Consider the following 21106-nt stretch of genomic DNA (forward strand, 5'->3'; position numbering starts at 1 on the left):
GTCAAGGACCCACGGTCGGAGTCGGATCACGGTCGGAGTCGGATCTTGCCTGGTTTGCCTCGATCGCGTCCAGCTATCTGGGTCCACCCTCTGCCATTCCTTCCCTTTCAGTGGTCTGCCAGTGCGACCAAGTCGAATCTTAGTGTGGGCCTAGAATGCCGGTGATGGCATGAGCGGAGTGGGAATTACGCGTTGGAAATATCTGATAGGCTTGTCATAGCTGGTGATCCTTCAGGCTTGGCATGTATTAATATGCTTTTGGTATACTTTAAGATACGAGAACTCCTTGGACAAACCCTAACGAGCAAGGGACAGTTTCCAGATCGTACCTGCATATTCACAATATTGCAATGACAATCAGATTCACTGGGCATGATTTGAGACTCTTGCTGCTAGAAAGAAAGTGATGATATCACCACTCGTGCCCGGGGAGAACCCGAGATTTTCGTCAAGAACCACGGACCAGACGACTGGCGGAATAGCCTGCGAATGCTTTGGTGGGTTTGATTGATCTGGAACACAAATCAAAGCTCCACCGGTTCCTTGTTCTTGAAGTCTCGGCAGACCCTCGGAAAGCCTCCTCCTCGATCTCGTTGGCTACTCATTCCAAAAAGAGTTGCATTATCGAACACGAAAGCCCCGCTCACGCTTCCACTTTCCTCTCCGTAGAGCACATATGTAAGAACTATCTTTTCGTCTGAACCTCGAGGTCAAACTCAAGGTCGAGCGTTCATTATAGCTTGAATGCCCTTCGTTAAACGCTCGTTACTTGCACTCTCGCTTCCTGGGACTGTGTGCCATGTCTCGTTGAGTCGTCGAATCCGTGCCATGACATCCTATTGAACGATCAGCCATGACAATTCCTGAAGATATCCTCGCTGCGAACGCGACGGGGAGAATCCCCGATGGCGTCTCTCTGTCATATCTCGCAGAATCGCGAGATCACTCTGCCATTGTGGGCATCTTGTTCATGGTCTGCTTCGCGGGTCTGGTCGTGCTTGTACGCCTGTATGCGCGATTATTCTTGGTGAAGAAACTTGGTCTGGATGATGCATTGGCTGTTCTCACTTTGGTATGTGCAAGCAATATTCACCCTTAAAAATGAACCCGCGATCGCCTAGTACTTTCCCAGGTGGAGCATATGGATGATCAACATGGATGCAAAAATCCATTTGATCCGAGCATCAAGGATTGACAACTGACGGGTTCACCAACTTGCAGATTGTCTACATCGTCTTTGTCGTTCTCTCAATCGTCCTGATCAACCTGGGCAGTGGTCGCCATATCGAGTATATTCAATATGTCCTTTCCATGCCCACCGTCCGCGAAACCGAAGTTCTCGACTTCGTCGCCCACATTCTTTATACAACGGCTCTTTTCCTTTGTCGACTATCCGGTCTTGCATTCTACTTCCGCATTAGTGCGCGCTCCAGCAAGCTACGACTGGGTATTATGATCGTCACTGGTATCATCACCGCCGCGTACTTGCCCCAGATTTTCCTGTTGATCTTCCACTGCAAGCCCGTGACTGGTCTCTGGCCCTATGAATGGCAGGTTGAGCCCATCACTTATAAATGTCTCTCCTGGGGACTGGTCTACTCTGTCAACTCGGGCGTCTCGCTCTCCTGCGACGTAATGATGTTCGTCATTCCGGGCATCCTGATTAAAGAACTGCACGTCTCCTTCAAAAAGAAGATTAAGCTTTCCATCGTCATGTTCCCCGGTGTCTTGTGAGCATCTCCACCTTTTTCCAACTCTGTGAATATTCAACTAACCAATCGCGCAGTGTAATTGTCATCTCTGCCGTCCGCGTCTGGCTGGTCGTCGTCGGACAGTGGGCTTCCGACGGCAGCTGGGCCTACAACCCGATGTTATGCGTCGAAAACGCCGAGATCTCAAGTACCTTGATCGCGCTCTCCGTCCCCGCCCTGAAGCCCGTCTTTGGAAACATTTTCAACCACTTGACCGAGTACACTTCCAGTCATACTCGCTCCCGATCCGCCGGGGGCCGACTAAGAAGCCAATCGAAGCCCGTGAGTGAGCTCGGCTCATCCACTCGGGATGACAAGAGGCTTCTGGATTGGTCTAAGCGCGGCCACGACGACTATGAGATGATGCCTTCTGAGATTTCGGTGGCTCGTGATGTACACAGTCGAGGCTCTATTGTCAAGACACCTGGTATTCGTGTCACGAATGAGGTGAATATCACAAGGGCGGAGCATGATAGGCCGCCGTCGCAGGCTTCGTCGAGGGCTTCTGCTTCTTCTCCACGAGCAACATAGACTCCTGCATGCATATCTATATATACACTACCTAATACCCCAAAAGTTTTCTTTGATCATCATCCCTCATTTAGGGGTATCCAGGCGCGGATAACACCATCCATCACGGCCCCGGTCATCAGGTAGTCATTGTAGTGGAAGATATATACATCTGGATTCAATAGGTGGGCTCCCACCTGGAAATCGCCTTGGATGAGGTTGAGTGGGCAATCTGTTTTCAATCAGGCCGGAAAAAAAACTCGTTCTTCATTTTACTCGTTTAAAATCCCATTTACGTCCATAAACAACTGGAATGCCCCATCGAAGCGTCGATTTCGCGAGCATTGGGTGTCCGCCAAGCCGAACCCCGCCCAAACCTCTCACGACGCGGGGACAGTACCGAAGAGAATCAGCGAGATATCCTTTCTACACATAATGAGGATCACTAGGTGTCTAGTCTATTTTCTACTTGATTTTGGCCTGCTCGAAGTTATGTCCAAATACCATGCCAGTAAATTTCATATTTCGGCCTCTCGGACTTAACTTGCATGGCGACTGTTCCCAGCGACCGAATCAGCGACGCCCATTTAGGTAATACCAGGATCGCTGCTTAGAAATATGCATGCTTACCAACCTATACTCGGCTACGGAGCCTCATGCAACGGGGTCAATTATAGCTGGACCCCGTAATTTCCTGTTACTTCTCGATTTGATCTCCAATAGTTATAAAAGGGCTTGATTAGCTGCTCTCGAGTACCTTGTGTTGCAAGCTACATCCAGCCCGCGACAATCAAACCCTGTGATACGCCTACCCTCGAACGAGCCTGCTATTGGAAATTGAAATACAACTTTGAATTGACATCTCAATTGAATCCTCATCATGACCCTGAAATATCTCATCACCGGCGCTACGGGTGGCCTTGGCTCTCAAGTGTTGTCTTACCTTATTGCCAATGTCCCCGCATCTGAATACGCAGCCGCTTCTTCGAGCGAAGCAAACCGCAAGCGTTTTGAAGATCAGGGAATTGCTTTCCGCGTGGTCAACTACGATGATCCCCAAGGCCTAGAGACTGCTTTTCGGGATGTCGAGAATCTCCTGTTTGTGAGCACCAACACCTTCGACGTCGCGAAGCGGGAGAAACAACATCAAAACTTCGTCGATGCGGCCAAAAAAATGAATGTCAAGCATGTATGTCCGAAAGAGCATTGCTGCCGTGATTTTGAAAGGTTACATCTAACCTCCTGACGACAGGTGTGGTATACGTCCCTCGCCTTCGGCGGGTTCGGGTCCTCCGAGGCAGATGTGCAACGGGCTCATTTGTTGACTGAGGAGATGTTGCGCAAGTGAGCAAGCCCTCCCGAGCTGGCAAGTGAAGCAACAGCACCGCTAACCGGTCAGCTAGGTCTGGTATCAATTACACCTCCATGCGCGAGGGCCTTTACACCGAGGCATTCCCCGTCTTCATGAACTGGTATCCCAACACCTCAGTCATGCATCTCACAACCGACGGGCCAATTGCCTTTACCCTGCGCACTGAGCTAGGCGAAGCCACCGCCCGATTGATGATCCGAGGAGGCCATGACAAGGAGATCGTACTCCTGACAGCTCAGCAAACCATCACCTTCTCCGAGATTATCGACGCTATCAACGAGACCACGGGGCGAAACGTGCAGGTCAAGTTCGTTTCCCCGGAGGAATTCGTGCGATTCAAGACTACCGATGATGAAGGCGGGAAACCGGAAGCATTTTTCCAGAAGCTGGTGTCGTGGCACCAGTCAATTGGCAAGGGAGAGGCTGCCACGACGGATCCGCTGATGGCGGATTTGCTGGGCAGACAACCCACCCCGGCCCGAGAGGCCATCCGGGGGTTGTTGCAGGAGAATCGCGACTATGAGTGGCATCAGAACTATGTGAATCGGGGTTAGTATGGTGGTAATAGTCAGTATGGAATAATGGATGATTCTGGAGGACAAAGACATCGGAGTGTCAATGCTGGCGTTGTGTTGTTGCATGTGAGTGCCAGTGGAGGGCAGAGCCGCACCGAGGTAGGGACTGACGGTTGGTCCGGCCGGGGAAAGCGTTTCTTGCTTGCTCGGCAACCGAGTCGGGAGTTGCTGCCTTGCAGCCTGAGGCGGTGATTTGGAGGAAGACGCAGGAATTCGTAGAGAACAGCGTATACTACTGTATAAGACGATGATGTATATACCTGAAAAGACCCATTGTTCCCATTTCTCCCTACCATGCTCTTTCCTCTGCTTACTTCTACCCTCTTCATTGAACTGCTTGGTCGATCGGCAATTGAGCAGCGGCAATACTCACAGCCATGAGGAAATCCAGGCGACGCCGTGTCCGCCCGACGCTTGCAATTAGCCCCGCCGTGATTGGCCTATGCCAGCTGACTCAGCACGTTGCCGACCCTCAAACCCGAGGTTAGTATGCCGGACTCCTTGACTTCATTTTGTCGCCATCGTCAGTTCTTCCCTTACGGTGATTCCAGGCCTGAACCCCGGCTCCCGCCTCCATTTTGATCCTCTCCTCTCTTCTCACGTCGCTATTGTCCGACGTGCTTTGAGATCGTCTGCTTCGACCCAAGTCCCCCACGGGCGGAACTTCACATTTTCACACTCTCTCCATTCGCCCGCCATGGCCTCCCTCCGCACTACCTCCCGCCTCTTCGCTGCGTCGCGGCCGCTGTTCCGGCCCGCCAGCTTCGCTCGCTCCTATGCGACCGTTGAGGCTAAGACTGTCGACCCTGCCGCCTCCGAGAACCCCAACATGAAGACCTTCAAGGTCTACCGCTGGAACCCGGACACCCCGACCGAGAAGCCCACCATGCAGAGCTACCAGCTCGACCTCAACAAGACCGGTCCCATGATGCTGGATGCGCTCATCCGTATCAAGAACGAGATCGACCCGACTCTGACCTTCCGCCGTTCCTGTCGTGAGGGTATCTGCGGTTCTTGCGCCATGAACATTGACGGTGTCAACACCTTGGCCTGCTTGTGTATGTGCTTGGATCCCCACGGGCCAATTCAAGGCCAATTCGATTTTGTAAGCGCACAGAATGACTGACTTCACAATTAGGCCGTATCCCTACCGACACCGCCAAGGAGTCTCGCATCTACCCTCTGCCTCACACCTTCGTCGTCAAGGATCTCGTTCCCGATTTGACCCTCTTCTACAAGCAATACAAGTCGATCAAGCCCTACCTCCAGCGTGATACCCCCAGCCCTGACGTGAGTTATCCTTCCGAACGGTCTGCCTCCGTGCTCCTTCCTGTGATACTAATCAATTGGACTCTGTAGGGTCTTGAGAACCGCCAAAGTCCTGCGGACCGCAAGAAGCTCGACGGTCTTTACGAGTGCATTCTGTGCGCCTGCTGCTCGACCTCCTGCCCCTCATACTGGTGGAACAGCGAGGAGTACCTGGGCCCCGCCATCCTGCTCCAGTCCTACCGCTGGCTGGTTGACTCTCGTGACGAGAAGACCGCCGAGCGCAAGGCCGCTCTCGACAACAGCATGAGCGTGTACCGTTGCCACACCATCCTCAACTGCACACGGACCTGCCCCAAGGGTCTGAACCCCGGCCGTGCCATCGCCGAGACTAAGAAGATCCTGGCCGCTTAGATCTGGATATAAAAACGGAGTTGGAGATCCTCATTTTTTCCTTTCTGTCCCTATGTCTTTGCCAGCCTCTTTTCATCTGTTATCCTTGTTTACTATCTTAACCATTTTTTTTCTCTCTCGATCTGTTCCGGATGTCTCAATAGGTGTATATTGTGGAAATTTGATTCTTACATGAATGCACTCATGATTATTCAGATTGATCGGCTTGTGCATGAAACTTGGGTGGTCAGAACATTTGATTCGGCTATATGAAATCTTGGCCTTGCCGGTTCTCTGTTCTCTGTCGCCTAGCATAACTACCCTTGCTCCCCACCAATTGGCGAGTGTCGATCTGATAAGATCTAGAAATCATCGAAGATCTTAATTTTACCTGTCGTTTAACCTCCCCTGGCCGCCGTTATTGTTGCAACAGCTTGCCCACCCACGCGACTTCCGCGGCTATTTGTTTTCCATTTATGGCCTGACGGTTGAGGATGAATCAACACGTGATCTGTTAGGGGCCGCTTACTTACCCACGAGTCAATCGGTTCCTTTAGGCCGCAAAGGGTTCAAGGATCAGCTATCATTCGGCGTCAATAAAGAAATGCTCCTCGTGGCGTTGCTTTTTCTAAATATCGGTCACCCTGCATAGGTCACTAGTGCTCGCTCGCTCACATGATTTTTATAGCCAACGGCGCCTCGGTGACTGGCATAACCAGTCCATCAGCTGTGGATCCAGTATGCATGATTGGCCGTGCCTTCTTTTTACCCCATCACACGCTCCAAATTTGATTGCGGGACTAGCCGTGATCATGGAAAGCAAACACTCTGTACGAAGGGTTATTTGACATGCAAGTCGCTTCTCGAGTCAGTAGTCTCTTTCCAGGGACTAGTACAGGGTCTGCAGGGTTCGTGCGGGTTCGTGATTGCTGTGTTATAGAATGATTGCTTTCATATAGGGATGGGTCCACAGCCCCCAGATGCAATATCACGAAGGCATGTAGCCAGTCACAGCCAGAGACTCCATATAGTCCCATCAGGTCGAGTCTGGTCCAAACCCCTGTGGGTTATCTTATGGGCGATGGATATACCCCTCCTCATTCCTCTGTTTTCTTCACTCTCCTTACAATCTTCGTTGCCACTTCATCCGTGATATTGGCCCCAGCAGGTCTTGTCCACGAAGCTTTTGGGACAGGTGTAGATGCAGTATCATGGACAACTCAGTCCTTGTCTTTCTTGTTGGGGCAACTGCCCTAGTTCTGGGTTTGCTCACAATCATCCATCGACTGTACGCCCATCCGCTGGCAGGATTCCCTGGTCCTAAGCTAGCAGCAGCCACGTTTCTCTACGAATTCTACTATGACGTTATCAAGGGCGGCATGTATATTTGGGAAATAGAGCGCATGCATGAAAAATATGGTACATCAAAGCCAGCTGATCAAATGAAAAAGAACCTGCGTTATCAATCGCAGATAGATTGACTGGGAGCGACTAACACCCATGTACAGGTCCCATCGTCCGCATCAACCCCCGTGAATTACACATCAAAGATCCATCCTACTACGACATCATCCACGCTGGCTCGTCCCGTAAACGAGCCAAAGATCCCATGTATGCCGTAGCCTTCGAGGCACCGAACTCTCTAGTCGGAACTGTCAATCATGACCATCACCGTCTACGTCGAAGTTACTTGAGCAATTACTTCTCAAAGCGGTCTATAGCCAATCTGACACCGTACATTCATCAGAAAGTGGATCAATTGGTCCACCGATTCGAAAACGCTTACCGTCAATCGACAGTCCTTCACTTACAGCTGGACTTCGCGGCCCTTACCGCAGACGTGATCACGTATTATTGCTACGGCTGGAGCTACGGCTATCTAGATAACCCTAACAGCGCACAGAGCAATGACCTCGTCGATGCAGTCGCCGGGTTGATGAACATGTTCCATATTAACCGCTTCTTCCCTTTCCTGATCACCGTCTTCCTAGCCGCCCCGCCGGCAGTCGTTCTCTGGATACAACCGCAAATGGCGAGCTTGTTCGACGTCAAAGCTAGATTGCGCCAGCAAGCCCAGGATGCTCTCCATAAGAAGTCGGCTAAAAACTCCGATTCGTCTACGGACGATACTATATTCGACGCCTTGGTGAGTCCGAATGTGCCGCCTCATGAAAAAACGCTAGATCGGTTAGAGGACGAATCTGCGTTGCTACTCGGGGCCGGCACGGAAACTACTGCCCGGGCTATTGCAGTGTCTATGTTTCATCTGACGAATAATATGGAGATGGTGTTGAAATTGCGAGAGGAGTTGAGAACTGTGCTGAAGACTCCTCAGTCTAAGGCCTCATGGACTGATCTGGAGAAGCTGCCGTATCTGGTAAGAGTTGCGATGATCCCGAGGACTTTTTCGAGGGTACGGAGTACATTCATCCTAATTGTTGCTTTAGACTGGTGCCGTTAACGAAGGTCTCCGTCTCAGTCATGGCATGACCGCTCGTCTAGCTAGGATTTCACCTACTGAGCCTATGTTCTACAAGAATTGGGTTATTCCAGCTGAGGTAAGTTAGCAGTTTTTCTGAGAGGATGCGAGTATTACACTTCAGGTTCAATTCAATATACTGACTATCCTCAGACTCCTGTCAGCCAGTCAAACTATTTTGTACACATGGACACGACTCTTTTCCCTGACCCTGAAAAGTTTGCTCCAGAGCGGTGGGTTCATGCTGCAGAGAAAGGCGAGCATCTTGGCCGATTCATTGTCGCATTTACCAAGGGCAGTAGGCAGTGTTTGGGAATCAAGTGAGTTTGCACATTTTCATTCTCCTAGTGTTGTCGAAATTTACTAATTGGTGTCCAGTCTTGCTTATGCGGAAATTTATATGACCCTGGCTCACATTGTGCGGCGCTTTGACTTTGTACCTTTCGAGACTACCATTGAGGACTTGGCCGTCTACCGTGAACAGGGCGTCGGCTTACCCAAATCTGGGTACTTCGGGGTGAAAGCAATCATTACCGGTATTGTGGAGGATTAAATAATTGAGTAATAATGGTTACCGATGTGGCTTTCGCCTTCAATCATGCACCTGAAAGAAACAGAGAAAGTTAGGAATGCGGCAGTGTTGACCGAGGTGAATATGATATTTGGCGATATCTGATACATACAGCAGTTTTGTTACCACAATTCCCTTGGAGCCCTTCTAGTTACTAAATTGCCGAGGGATAAGCCGGTAGATATCGAAAGACACGGATATAGAGACTATGTCGTAATTTCTTTGGGATCGGCGTGCAAGCTGCGCTGAACGATCACTTTCTGTTGCTGAAATTCAGGGTACAGATGGTGAGATAGTAACGACACCCAAGGAGAAGAATACTCTCGATGTATTTCCTAGCGAGGGGGGATCATCTTCTGAATATTGGCTAATGCATCATACCACTTACTCTCTTTCATGGGTGAATCATACGAGAAGGTCGACTCACTTGGAAGGCGGACGATCCGTCCGAGGCAGACCACAAGCAGCCCCTAACAGTACTTTATGTAGGACATTGGATTCACTTGATCCTCTTGATATTAGATCTTCAAGACATGTCCTGTAAACCAACGTGGTCTGAGGTAGGTATTCGCCGTGTAGGTATATCCCGACCGGGTAGGGTTTGCCCGTGTAGGCTTTCGCCTGCTCATCAGGGGCGGGTGGGTATTCCCTGAGCAGGTCTTATTCTCATAGAGAGACTATTGGTAGGTATAGCCCATGTAGGGTTTTCCCGCCTGTCGATCTTGTGTGTATATAAGACGGATCAATCATCCGGGCTCCAGAGGGCTTGAATGAAAGCACTGAACAGCACTACCACCATTCCTTGTCATGGACGTTCTACTTGATGTTCTCAACACGTTCGTATTTGATCGACTCTATGCAGCAATACTACCTGATGGCAAGGCAGGTGCTGGGTCCATCAATTCAGATTTCTTGAACCAACATGTAAAGGTTTATTTTCCCTTGGAGCCATCTTCTTGGGCGGAAGCCAGCCTATTGAAGCGAGACAACATGGCGAGACAAACAGTATCGCTATTTCTGATGACTTGGTAAGTATCAGCCGCGAACTGGAAATTATACACTATTTAACAATCGAATTTCTTCATAGGTTCTTCGGTCTAGCAATGTACCTTATCGGCAGCTTCATAATGTACCACACAGTGTATGACAAGCGCCTTCTCCAGCACCCCCGATACCTTCCCAACCAAATTCAGCAAGAGATCAAACAAGGCTTATCAGCAATGCCTGTTATGGCAATCCTCACAGCGCCTCTTTTCCTTGCGGAGGTGCGCGGATGGTCGAAACTCTACAATTTCGCCAGAGAGGCTCCATTCCCTGGATACAACTGGCTGCAATACCCGCTCTTCATCTGCTTTACGGACAGTGGGATCTATTGGATCCACCGTGGGCTGCATCATCCGCTTGTTTATCGATGGCTACATAAGCCACATCACAAATGGGTAGTTCCGACTCCTTTCGCGAGCTATGCATTCCATCCTCTGGATGGATGGTCACAAAGTCTGCCATATCATATCTTCCCCTTCCTTTTTCCCTTACAGAAGGTTGCATACTTGGGCCTCTTCATATTCGTCACTGTTTGGACTGTGCTAATTCGTGAGTGGCTCTCATCCTTGATCTCCTTAGTCCCATCTAACAGGAAATAGACGATGCCGAGTACCTTTCAACGTCCGAGATCATCAACGGTGCAGCGTGCCACACAATGCACCACCTTTACTTCAACTATAATTATGGCCAATACATCACCATCTGGGATCGACTTGGTGGTACATACCGGAAGCCTGAGGAAGATACATTCATGCGGGATCAAAATCATACCGGGAAGATCGTTGGCAAAGATGACTGAGGATGTGACGAATCAACAGTCTAGGTTCGGTTATGATCTGTACATATTTAGATCGCAATAATCATTAATTCATAACTTCACGGGGCGCTCCGATAACACCACTGTAGGAACTCATTCAAGCTCCCTAGCTCATCAGTCGCGGTGTTGTCAAGATATGGAAAGTTCTTGTCATGCTTGTTGGCAACTTCCAGCGTAGCATTCAAAAGCCACCAAAGTTCTTCGGCATGTTTAGGGTAGCCGAGGTGTAATAATTGTTCTTTTTCCAATGAACCAACGGCCGAATCCCAAATTCGTTTCCAATTATTGGAAGCTCGACTGATCGTTTCCAGTGAGAGATATTTGAGTAGACCCGACCTGGCCTGAAATGCGAGGGAGTTTATAGCTAGGACAATAACGTCAGCTATCAGGTTGCCTTTCTAGGAAAGATACTTTACTTACCGTATATGAGAATTAGAAGATCTTCGGGAGATAGAGATGAACTCCAGGGTATTGGGCCGGCGTCTTCGGGAGTTTCAAGTAATTGTTCCACCACCTCACACAGAGGAGGGAGAGGCGTGTCTCTTGAATGGGACGCGGCAATCGCACTGAAAGACGAGGCGCCCTCAGCTTCCCATAGCTCAGCCCTCCAGGCGAAATGACAGTCCATCTCAAAAACCGATAATGATGGATGATTTTTGAAACATACAGTGAGAAAACCATCAGCCAGGAAGACCCAACATGCAATTCTCGAGAATAATAAGCTTAAAATGCGGAATAGGGAAGCAAACATTGAGACTTACCTGATGCACATCTCCTCCGCCACCAACATTCGCCATGTCCGGTCGTCACAGATCTTTGGAGCCGTGCTTCGCTTCAATTTAAGAATTCCAAAGGATCTTATCGCCGAGACCAAGCAGGGGTGTCGGATGATACGAATGCGACGTCTGGTTTGCATATCATCTCGTCCAAATTGAAGCATCTCCATGATAAGAGCGCTTTGTATCAACTGCACGGTAGGCATTAGATGTGTAAGATCTTTCGGAGAGGATAAAGTCGACGAATTCGCAATTTTCCGGAATATGTACTCCTCTCCCACGTCAAAAATCCACGGGGAGAAATTCGTATTGTCCATAGGGAGGCTATACGCAGCACCAGCCAACGAAATAGCCAGCAGCAGTGGATTCGAAATATTGCCGGGGTCAAATGTTGGGAAATGAACGATCGGCAAGTGCCAGTGCAGAGACTGGAAGAAAGCCGATATGAAAGCTGAAATATTAGATACGCTCAGCATCGCAGTCAACTCCATGATGTCGAGTGGTTGCTGGAAATTATCTGGTTCGTTAATCATTGATTTTGATGTTTCGGCCAGCTCAGTTATCAACTGAGTGAGTTGATTGGACAGCTTCGATGGAAATAGAACTTCAGACGGGTATTCAAAGAGAAGGTAGTCTGTGGATGACGCAGGTTGTGTGGAGAATTCGGGCATCGGAAGATTCTCTGCAAACGCCGCCAGCGGATCTGCAGGCACCAGTGCATCTTCAAGTTGCGAATACAGACTATCGAGGTTTCTGCGAATGGAGTATTTTGCGGTCTCTCCGATTGCAAGCCTATCTTTGTGAACCGATGGGCTGGCAAAGTGCCGAAGAAATGAAAATGGTGCCCCTGAATTTGTCATTTTCCGCGGAGTTTTGATTAATGGTGAAGGGGTCGTTGAAGGAGAGACGAGTGCAGAGCAAGGAGTGTCAGGAGATACTTCGAAGCTGCATGTCCTCCCAAAGGACTTGCAACGGGAGCATGGGAAGCCTCGATCGCAAGCTGCTTTTGCTGAGAAACATGCCTGACAAGACAGCCGCTTCCTGCCAGGTCGAGCTGGAGGAGGCAGCGGCTGATTTTTTTTTTGGCGCATATCTTGCTATGCCTTCGAGTGACTTCCCTTTTTGGATTCAGCAATGCTTTTTTAGCCTGGCATGAAATAGATCGACCTACGGTTTCTGAAATGATTTACTGCAAAAAGGGCAGCTGGAAGTCAGGTGGGAGTTATCTATTACTGTGTTAGCTCAGAGCTCCAGGGTAATCTATCTCGGGCGATTTACGTGTGGTCTCATGGCGCAACAAATGCGTCTTTCTTTGGTATGCTTTATCGCACTGCGAGCATTGGAACATGATGTATGTCGACCGCGACACGACAGTCGACAGTCGACAGTGGATTCCCCTAGAAAGGATTTGGTCACGTAATCCATCGGTCTCGGAAGCATCAGGGCCGGCTTTGCCGAAGGTCCATTAGCCGCATCGTCCGAGGGGAGTCTGCAATCATTTTTTACACTGCTTTCCTTTGTGATTAAACAGGAATATAGATGATTCTGCTTTAACAAGCTGGGTCTAGTATGTGTGAATTTCCATTATGTCAATAAATCACATGTGATTTCACAATAATCAAGTACCATAGGTATGAGCTCTATACAGGTCAGTCCCTCCGGTTAGGAAATATATATTCAACTGGCCCGGCTACTTGCGTACGCGTTAAACACTACCTACAGAAGGTACCTCACAGCGGCTAGTCAATCTCTTCAATTAACATTTACTGAACATGGTCGAGCTCTATAAAGCACATATAGTCAGCAGCTGTTAGATACTACAGTGGCTTACTCGATTAATCATGTTAATTCAATTTTACTTCTGCATAGTGCAGCATAGAGCTTCGTACAATTACGAAAAACCAGGACGGTAATTGGAATCAAAGTCTATATTGAATCCAAATATTTGCTATTTCCATGCCTAGGTTTTCCATGTATTGCTTCTACAATGAGACCTGGTCAGCTCATCTACAACTGCTTCCTTTGGGACTAGAAGCGCAATGGTGCGATTTCCACTTAATTACTTACTTTTCGGTTGTGATAAGAGAAGGTTCAGAATGCCTGACAAGCTCATACTGCCAAGTTTGCCTTGAAAATGGCTAAGGGAGGCTTAGATAATCCGTAGATTCCTCGAAAATGCTTAAAATAATCCATCACTTTGATAGGCGCTAAATCAAGGGCGCCGCGCTGTCACATCTGGATTTGACCGGATTGGATTGCAAATTTGTCCAGGTCAAAACACAGAAAAGATGAAGGCGGCAGGAGACAAATAATGACTAGTTAGTAACTAACATAGTTAGTTACTAAGTACCGTATGGCCAGTGAAATTTCTCGCGGAATAACCTACGGGCGTGCAAGCTAGGGAGGCTGGCAATGCAAGGGGTTGCCCAGGGTTGCTGGAAGAATGAGCCCCGTCGTGCCTGAATATTCTTAACCCTAATTCCAATAAATGCTATTGTACCAATAATTGAGTAAACATTCCCAGGAGTCCAGTGAGTTAATGTAAATGTCAAGACAGGATGAGATATCTCCGTCAGGCACCCTTCCGGGGCCCGCTATATAGGTCGGACTATGTTCAGAACTTTACAAAGTTTGACTTCGTGATTCCCACGCGAGGAAACAGCGATCGGTGTTACATGTGGCTATCATTTGTGTGAACTATGCGTCTTCGCCAGTATCCAGTCTCCTTTTCCACTATCTTGCTGCTTGGTGTACATTGTGCTCGCCATCCACACCCAAGAACTCGACTCCCAGAAATGCGGGCGTCCTGTCAAGAAGAAAGCCCGCTGTTTATACCAAGCTCCAACCACCACGGAGCCTTGACAGGTAACCTTTATCGTTGATCATTCCAGAGATATCGCTTGTGATTCGTGGACGTGTCTCTAAATTCCAACCACGTCCTTAATTCTCCATACCGGGAGGGCTTGCCCGCCCCTTATGCTATGCTGTCCTCGTTATGCTATGCTGCCCTCGTCATCCTTTAGACGCGACGATGATCTTTATCAATGCGCTTGTGTCCGGCATGGAGAACGCTGTCGACACAAGATCACAACAAAACGACGATCAGCAATCTCGCCATTCTCGGCAAACGCGACATAAAAGCCTGCACGCCCTTCACTCCTGATTGCAAATCCTCTTTCCGACCTTCTACGCTCCTTGGTTTTTCCCAGTCAGAGAGGTTATTCCTGTCCTTTCAAGTCTTTCATTATGCACACTTCGTACGTTTCTCTGGCGGTCTTCGCCATGGGCGCCGCTGCCGTGCCGAATATGCCAAAGGCAGATGGCAACCCTTTTGAAGGCAGCTTCCCTTTCATGCCCTCTGGAAGCTCCAGTGTGGAAGATGATGATGGCATGTCCAATCCAGTGCCTGCTTATATGGCGGCTATGCAAGCTGTCGAATCGGCGCAGGCTGGTGCGTACAACCAGCCTGTTCAGCCTAAGCCCGTTGAGCCAAAGCCTGCCGCTCCCAAACCTGCAAGCGACGACAATCAGGAATTTGATGCGCCCGTGTCGCAGCCCTCAGACCCTGCTCTGAACAATCTCATTCCTGAAATCACCGAGTATGGTGTTCCATCGTCCACGTCGTCGGGCATTGCACATGTCAAGCCAAGCCCAGCATTTTCTGCAGTGTATGAGTATTCGTCCTCTATGTCAATCATGGTATCCATGCCCGTTTCTTCGTCCATGGCTCCATTGATCTCTCAGGCCACCCCCGTCATCGAGTCTATGCCCATTGAGATGGCGCCCGTCACCATCAACCCCATGCCTGTGCAATCCGCTGTGCAGACGACCATCACCAAGCCCTCTAGCTTTGTGACTAGCCCCAGCGTAAAGGCCCCAGCCCCGACCTCCATTACGGTATCCAAGCCTAAAACCCACTCTGCAAACATCCACGAGCAGCATCTTGCTTCCATGGCTGCAAGCTCCAGCGTTATGCATGCTACTCCATCTAGCTCGGCTACCCCTTCGCCTAGCGCACAGGCCGTCGACGATTCTACTAGCATGCTGAACCAGGTTCCCGTCCTGGGTGGCATTTTCTCCAAACTTGCTGGCCTGTTCTAAACTTCCGTGGCTTATGCTTCACCTCGCTCTGCATCTCTTGTATTTGAACATATCCATGAAAGGATATGGAAGGGCTTACTTTTCTCGGGGGGTTATTGATATCCAAGAAATTTCAATTGAAAAGGCGTCGGAGTTGGAGTTGGAACTGGGTTCACAGGCATCTATTCCTTAAATATAGCCAGATTGAATAGTCTGAATACAATTCTATTTCAAATAAACACTCGTTGTTCAACATGGTCTCATCATCTTTCAGGGGTATCTTCCAGTAGCGCCCAGCATATCCATGCATCTCTCAACCGCCTTCTGCATTTCATTCGTGGCCTCTTCCAACAGAGTCGTCAAAGGAACTTTGCCGGCCTTTTCTTGCTGTACCTTGATGTACTCATTGTTCAAAACCTTGTTGATATTGATCTTGGACACTCCACAATCAATGCACTTTTGGAAGATCTCCTTGGTGAACGGATCTGCACCGTGCAGCACCAGGCGCACCTTCTTGCCCACGGCATTGTTGATCGATTGCAGTCGGTCATACTCCAACTGGATACCGCGAGGCCCGTACTCACCGTGAACATTACCGAAAGCCGGAGCCAACCAGTCAATGCCAGTGTCCACAAACTCCTGACTCTCTTCAGGTGTCGTCAAAAGACCCTCAAGATCCACCGTATCGGCCACTCCGTCCTCGCCGCCCTCGATGCGCCCCGGCTCCGCTTCCGTCGCGATACCCCGCGCATGGCAATACTCCACCAACTCGCGGGTCAATGCCAAGTTCTCGGCCTTTTCGTAGTGGGACATGTCCACCATGATACTGTCGAACCCACCGAGGTCGACTGCCCGGCGAATAATCTCGGGAGTTTGGGCGTGGTCCATGTGCACGGTGACGGGGACCGAGGCGTTGCGAGCGGCCTCTGCAGCCGCGTGCACAAGAATACCGTCGGCATAGTGCACAGCCCAAGGGAAGAGAAGAATCATAGCCGGTGAGCGCTTGGCTTCTGCTGCTCGAACCGTTGCCAAAATGCCCTCCACGTTGTAGCAGCACATTGCGGGCACGCCATAGTGGTTGTCAGCGGCATGGTCGAGGATGCGCAGGGCGCGGTTGTCTGTGAGAGGCATTGCGGCTTGGAGGGGTGGGATGGAGGAGGAGGATTAGGAAGAAGAGATGAATGAGGGGTAATCTATCATAGAACTACAGCAGGAATTTCCCCCACGCTGTTATATACGAGTCGCCGTTCAGTCCGAGTGTTGGGGGGAAATCGCATGTTGTCCGAGCCCTCGGCGAAGGCCCGAGATGGGCGCGTTACGTCAAGTTGACCGCGGCCAAATTACCCCCACCCCCACTATTTCAGGGTCCAATTCAGCCGAAACAGGGATCGGCCGAGAGCTTTCTGGTCAGTCCGGGCATAGATCCCGGATGAGTGGATTCCAAGGCCGCAAAGGGGCTGCAAAGAGGTAAACGAGCAGAGGGTGGACGCAATGGAGGAGGTACAAGTTTGGAAGATGAAGGATTTGATTTAACGAGCCAAATGAAATTGAGAGTATGCAAAGAATGACTATAGACAATATATGGGGGATATCTACACTAAATTCCAAACACCTTGATCACACTAGTACTGCCTTCAGCACCGAGTCCTGCCCGCTTAGCCATAAGAAGGACATTCATAGCCGCATTGCCTAGATTCAATGGGCAGTGCAGGTCGCGTGCCTTCTGTACACCCTTCTCCAGGCGGCTGATAACATCATTGACAGTCTCTGAGTTCTGTCCGATGCGACCCTCGATCATCTCCAGACCCCTAGTCATGAACTGCCGGCTAGCACCTGCGGCATCGCTGACAAGAGTGAAGAATTGCTTAAGATCAACATTAAGGTGGCGGGCAAATGCAATAGCTTCTGCTGCGGCCACAAGGTTGGTCAATTGCATAACATCAAGCACGAGCTGTAGGGCTTCGGCGTTGTCCTCGGTGGACTTGGTGTTGGTAACTTTAGTGATTGGCTCTGAATAGTATTGGCGAACCATGGACGAATCGTCAACAGGGCCATAGCCCTGGAGCAAAGCAGAGAGATATACTTGCTCGGCTGTGGAGCAAAGTGTCGTGGGGAACTGGTTCTGTCGGGCAGAGGTAGTGATAATTCCCTGAAATCCTTGGGTTAGTCGCAAACCCCACAGACAGAGTAACCAATTTAAAAACTCACCACATCCTTGAGGATAATGGTCAAAGCACTAGCACCGGGGTGCCAATCCTCCTCCAACATGCGCTGCAGTCGATTCTCATGCATCCACGTCCATGAGTCAGACGACTTAATAGCATCTGCAGTCTTTACCGCATCCAAACCCAGCTGAGCAGCAAAGCCCATAGCCTCACTAGCTCCGAGAATGTGAATGCCCGCCAACACCTGATGAACCATCTTCATGTTGCTTCCGGCGCCAATCCCCCCAGGGACGAGGTACAGCTTGTTCGCGTCGGACATAGCTTCAAGCAGGAACTTCCCCTTCTCTAGAGCAGCATCAGACGCACCAGCCATGATCGACAAAGTACCATCAGCAGCGCGCTTAGCACCACCAGAGACAGGAGCATCGATGAATTGAATGTCGCCACGACCGAGTGATTGCAGCTCAGCCGCGACAGATTGGGCATAGGATGCAGGGACAGTTGAACAGAGGATGAGGGTCGCGTTCTGAGGGAGAGCTTTAGGCGAAGTCAGTCCTTTTCTCATTTTCAAACGCAAGGTCCCATTACATACCGGAAACAATGCCACCCTCGCCAAAGAGTACACTCTGTACTTGGGGAGCTGAAGCCACCATACAAACGTAGTACTCTTTCCCATACGCGGAGTCTTTCAGGGATGAGGCTGGAATTCCTCCAGCGGCCTTGAAGCGCTCCACCGAAGCGGGGAAAACGTCGAAGCCGTGAACAGGGTACCCTTCCTTTACAAGGTGGTTGGCCATGCCGAAGCCCATGGCTCCAAGGCCGACAAATCCAACAGCAGGCTTAGACATGATAGTAAAGCGACGATTGAACTGAAAAAGAATTTTCCAGGAAAGAGCGACAATTCTAAGAGAAGAGACAGGAAATACAACAGGACGTGGGGGTATGAGGGGCTTTTCTGGGGAAGACTCCGCGTGGGATGCTCGGCCCAAGTCCGACAACGACTGCCCGCCCGGACCGAGTGGCGGAATACACTTGGCATCCTGGGGTTTACCAAGGACACAAGCTGCTTGGGAGTCCGGCTAAAGAGTTAGGCTAAAATGGAAAGACTAAATCACATCTTTGACATTAATCCACGACAATTTCTTTTCCCTCGGGTTAATTACTACCCGCATGGGCACTCATGAACCCCAGAGTAGACGCCCACATTCAAAAAGAGCTCTAGGTCATGAGAACGTCAAATCACACGGGTGGATTCTAGTAATCCTCTTACAGGAGTCCAAGATAATAGAGCACTGTGGGCCAATTTTTGAGTTTACGGCGGAAGCTACAAAGGACTTCGTTTTTGTGTGAAAGCCACAATTCATTTGTATTCTAGTACGAGAAACAACCTATGGGATAGAAGGAATTGAAATCAGAACATGCCTCCCATCAATATGTGTTTGACAAAAGAATTAAAAAAAATATTCAATGACTTCCAGATGCCCAGATGCTCAGCCTAGCGAACCCAGTACTTTTTCTTTGATGCTTACACAGGGCCTTTGGCTAGATCCACCAGGGGTCGAATAGGTCTTGGCATGAAGAAATTCGAGGGTATTCTCATCAAGGGCCTCCTCATAGAAGGTATCTTCAATGATGGAGTTCAGAGACAGAAACTGAGGGCCCTTGGTAACTCTCAGAGGCGCTGGGCAAAGGATTGGTGTGGCTGGTCGATCGGCCACTGGCGCAGAGTCTCGCACAGATGGCAGTGCCATATCAACATTGCCGGATACTAGAGGGAAAATTAAAGGTGAGAACGTGCTCGCATATTCTTCATCAAACTTATCTGGTAGTTCACATCCACCGTCCAGATCGTCATCGGCATCTGAATCATCATCAAGGAAAGTGAGATTGTTTGGATTCCGTACCTCGCTTTCAAGGTCAGAGTAGGAGCTATCATCTGACCAATCGATAAAAGTCTGCTCAGGCTCACTGCCAAAGTAGACCGAAGAGGACAAATTGATAGGACGGCTGTATGTGTGTTGAGCTTGAACGTCAATCGGCGACTCATCGGACAGATCCAAAAAGCTTGTAGCGTAAGGGTTTCTGGTGTCAAGACGCTCCAGAGGGTAAGCGGCTCTGTCAATGCCAATGGAGATAACGCCATGCAGGGAATTGCGAGTTCTCCGGGCACCTACTTGGGCCCAAGAAGGGGAAATATCCTCTGCCGAGGATGCTTGACGAAGAACTTTGTAAAGGTCTGCGTTTCCCCCCTCTTCACTGGGAAGGATTTGGAGCATGGTCTCAGTCTCAAATTCTTTACCGTTATGTGTTGGAGTCTCTGGAATATAAAAAGAATCATCGAGATACTGCGGGATATCAGACACGTTATTAGCGGGAGGAGTCTTGTCATTATGTCTCACTCCAGAGCCGAGCGGCGATGCGAAGCAACTGCAGAATTCACAGCTGCAACACTCCTGAGGGCTCACTGGGCGGTGGTTCTCCTCTTCTTTGCCACTGATGCTGACATTCATATGTCCAGAAAGTTCTATGATTGGGACCTCGGAGGTCAGGCCTTCGATTTCGCGATGCGTCTTGGACGAGGAAGCGTCGTGAGTTCGACGGAACGCTGCACAGCGCACCTCAAAATCGCACTGACCGCAAGTGTCAGACTCACCTTGTACAAAAAGATTATGGGTGGTTTGGATGTGATTGCAATGACCTGAAAGACCTTTCCGACTCAGAAGTCGGAGAGCGTTAGTGTACTCCTTACAGCTGGTCATCGTCCAGTTAGCGATGTGCCCGCAAACGGGATAGTGGTGGTATGTGTACAGACACATTGTAGCGGTTGATTGTGGTGGATTCACCAAATAGCGTTGAAGTTATATGATTGCTTGTTTGTGGTAGAATAGGGTTGGAGATGGTATGGAGAGGAAAGTTGTGGGTTGATTAGGAGCGATTTCTGGATCTTAAGTAGACCACGACCGTTGGGCGTGAAGGGAAAAGTTACTCTTTCAAAGACGAGTATAAAGCCATTGACAACGGCATTTTTAGCTGAGGACAAAGAGTTGCTGCGGTCTTTGCTAACGAAGCAATTGTATTATCCTCTCCAAGGTCTTTGATTCGAACTTTATAACAAAGACCAAGGATAAAGGTCGCTTTCATGACTAGAAAGACTTGAGAAGAAATCCTTGACAAAGCAGGTGATGAGAATACATTGGCATTGTATGGTATAAAAAGAGAAGAGATCTAATAATAGCTTGAGAGTGCCCCAGTCATTCTCAAGGGTTGATGGCAAGGCCGCCAAGGACACAAACAAAGGGGAAGAGAA

General features: G+C 49.5%; 11 protein-coding genes across 11 annotated transcripts; 6 read left to right on the forward strand and 5 right to left on the reverse strand.

Moving 5' to 3' along the window:
* Positions 1-853: 853 nt before the first annotated feature.
* Positions 854-2282, forward strand: N7458_011991 (uncharacterized protein; the record flags this gene model as incomplete). The annotated part of the gene is made up of 3 exons (XM_056915373.1): positions 854-1072; positions 1222-1730; positions 1787-2282. 3 exons carry the CDS (start codon positions 854-856, stop codon positions 2280-2282), a joined length of 1224 nt encoding a protein of 407 aa, XP_056760127.1.
* An 859-nt stretch (positions 2283-3141) lies between these two features.
* Positions 3142-4187, forward strand: N7458_011992 (uncharacterized protein; the record flags this gene model as incomplete). The annotated part of the gene is made up of 3 exons (XM_056915374.1): positions 3142-3450; positions 3514-3605; positions 3665-4187. The coding sequence occupies 3 exons, from the start codon at positions 3142-3144 to the stop codon at positions 4185-4187; spliced, it is 924 nt and encodes a 307-aa protein (XP_056760128.1).
* A 718-nt stretch (positions 4188-4905) lies between these two features.
* sdh2 (succinate dehydrogenase iron-sulfur protein subunit SDH2) lies at positions 4906-5888 on the forward strand (the record flags this gene model as incomplete). The annotated part of the gene is made up of 3 exons (XM_056915375.1): positions 4906-5266; positions 5347-5498; positions 5568-5888. 3 exons carry the CDS (start codon positions 4906-4908, stop codon positions 5886-5888), a joined length of 834 nt encoding a protein of 277 aa, XP_056760129.1.
* Positions 5889-7078: 1190 nt separating this feature from the next.
* Positions 7079-8899, forward strand: N7458_011994 (cytochrome P450; the record flags this gene model as incomplete). The annotated part of the gene is made up of 5 exons (XM_056915376.1): positions 7079-7286; positions 7376-8244; positions 8315-8425; positions 8500-8666; positions 8725-8899. 5 exons carry the CDS (start codon positions 7079-7081, stop codon positions 8897-8899), a joined length of 1530 nt encoding a protein of 509 aa, XP_056760130.1.
* Positions 8900-9724: 825 nt separating this feature from the next.
* Positions 9725-10760, forward strand: N7458_011995 (sterol desaturase family protein; the record flags this gene model as incomplete). The annotated part of the gene is made up of 3 exons (XM_056915377.1): positions 9725-9945; positions 10005-10510; positions 10561-10760. The coding sequence occupies 3 exons, from the start codon at positions 9725-9727 to the stop codon at positions 10758-10760; spliced, it is 927 nt and encodes a 308-aa protein (XP_056760131.1).
* A 77-nt stretch (positions 10761-10837) lies between these two features.
* Positions 10838-12414, reverse strand: N7458_011996 (uncharacterized protein; the record flags this gene model as incomplete). The annotated part of the gene is made up of 3 exons (XM_056915378.1): positions 10838-11142; positions 11199-11485; positions 11540-12414. The coding sequence occupies 3 exons, from the start codon at positions 12412-12414 to the stop codon at positions 10838-10840; spliced, it is 1467 nt and encodes a 488-aa protein (XP_056760132.1).
* A 17-nt stretch (positions 12415-12431) lies between these two features.
* Positions 12432-12902, reverse strand: N7458_011997 (transcriptional regulator family TF; the record flags this gene model as incomplete). Its single annotated transcript, XM_056915379.1, has 2 exons — positions 12432-12730; positions 12833-12902. The coding sequence occupies 2 exons, from the start codon at positions 12900-12902 to the stop codon at positions 12432-12434; spliced, it is 369 nt and encodes a 122-aa protein (XP_056760133.1).
* A 1898-nt stretch (positions 12903-14800) lies between these two features.
* N7458_011998 (uncharacterized protein) lies at positions 14801-15655 on the forward strand (the record flags this gene model as incomplete). Its single annotated transcript, XM_056915380.1, has 1 exon — positions 14801-15655. One exon carries the CDS (start codon positions 14801-14803, stop codon positions 15653-15655), a length of 855 nt encoding a protein of 284 aa, XP_056760134.1.
* A 249-nt stretch (positions 15656-15904) lies between these two features.
* Positions 15905-16765, reverse strand: N7458_011999 (class II fructose-bisphosphate aldolase; the record flags this gene model as incomplete). Its single annotated transcript, XM_056915381.1, has 1 exon — positions 15905-16765. The coding sequence occupies one exon, from the start codon at positions 16763-16765 to the stop codon at positions 15905-15907; it is 861 nt and encodes a 286-aa protein (XP_056760135.1).
* Positions 16766-17231: 466 nt separating this feature from the next.
* Positions 17232-18647, reverse strand: N7458_012000 (NAD(P)-dependent oxidoreductase; the record flags this gene model as incomplete). The annotated part of the gene is made up of 3 exons (XM_056915382.1): positions 17232-17783; positions 17843-18336; positions 18392-18647. 3 exons carry the CDS (start codon positions 18645-18647, stop codon positions 17232-17234), a joined length of 1302 nt encoding a protein of 433 aa, XP_056760136.1.
* Positions 18648-19289: 642 nt separating this feature from the next.
* Positions 19290-20615, reverse strand: N7458_012001 (uncharacterized protein; the record flags this gene model as incomplete). Its single annotated transcript, XM_056915383.1, has 1 exon — positions 19290-20615. One exon carries the CDS (start codon positions 20613-20615, stop codon positions 19290-19292), a length of 1326 nt encoding a protein of 441 aa, XP_056760137.1.
* Between the last annotated feature and the right edge of the window lie 491 nt (positions 20616-21106).

The sequence above is a fragment of the Penicillium daleae genome (assembly GCF_028827525.1).
Source record: "Penicillium daleae strain IBT 16125 chromosome Unknown utg000009l_segment0_segment0, whole genome shotgun sequence".
Taxonomy (NCBI): Eukaryota; Fungi; Ascomycota; class Eurotiomycetes; order Eurotiales; family Aspergillaceae; genus Penicillium; species Penicillium daleae.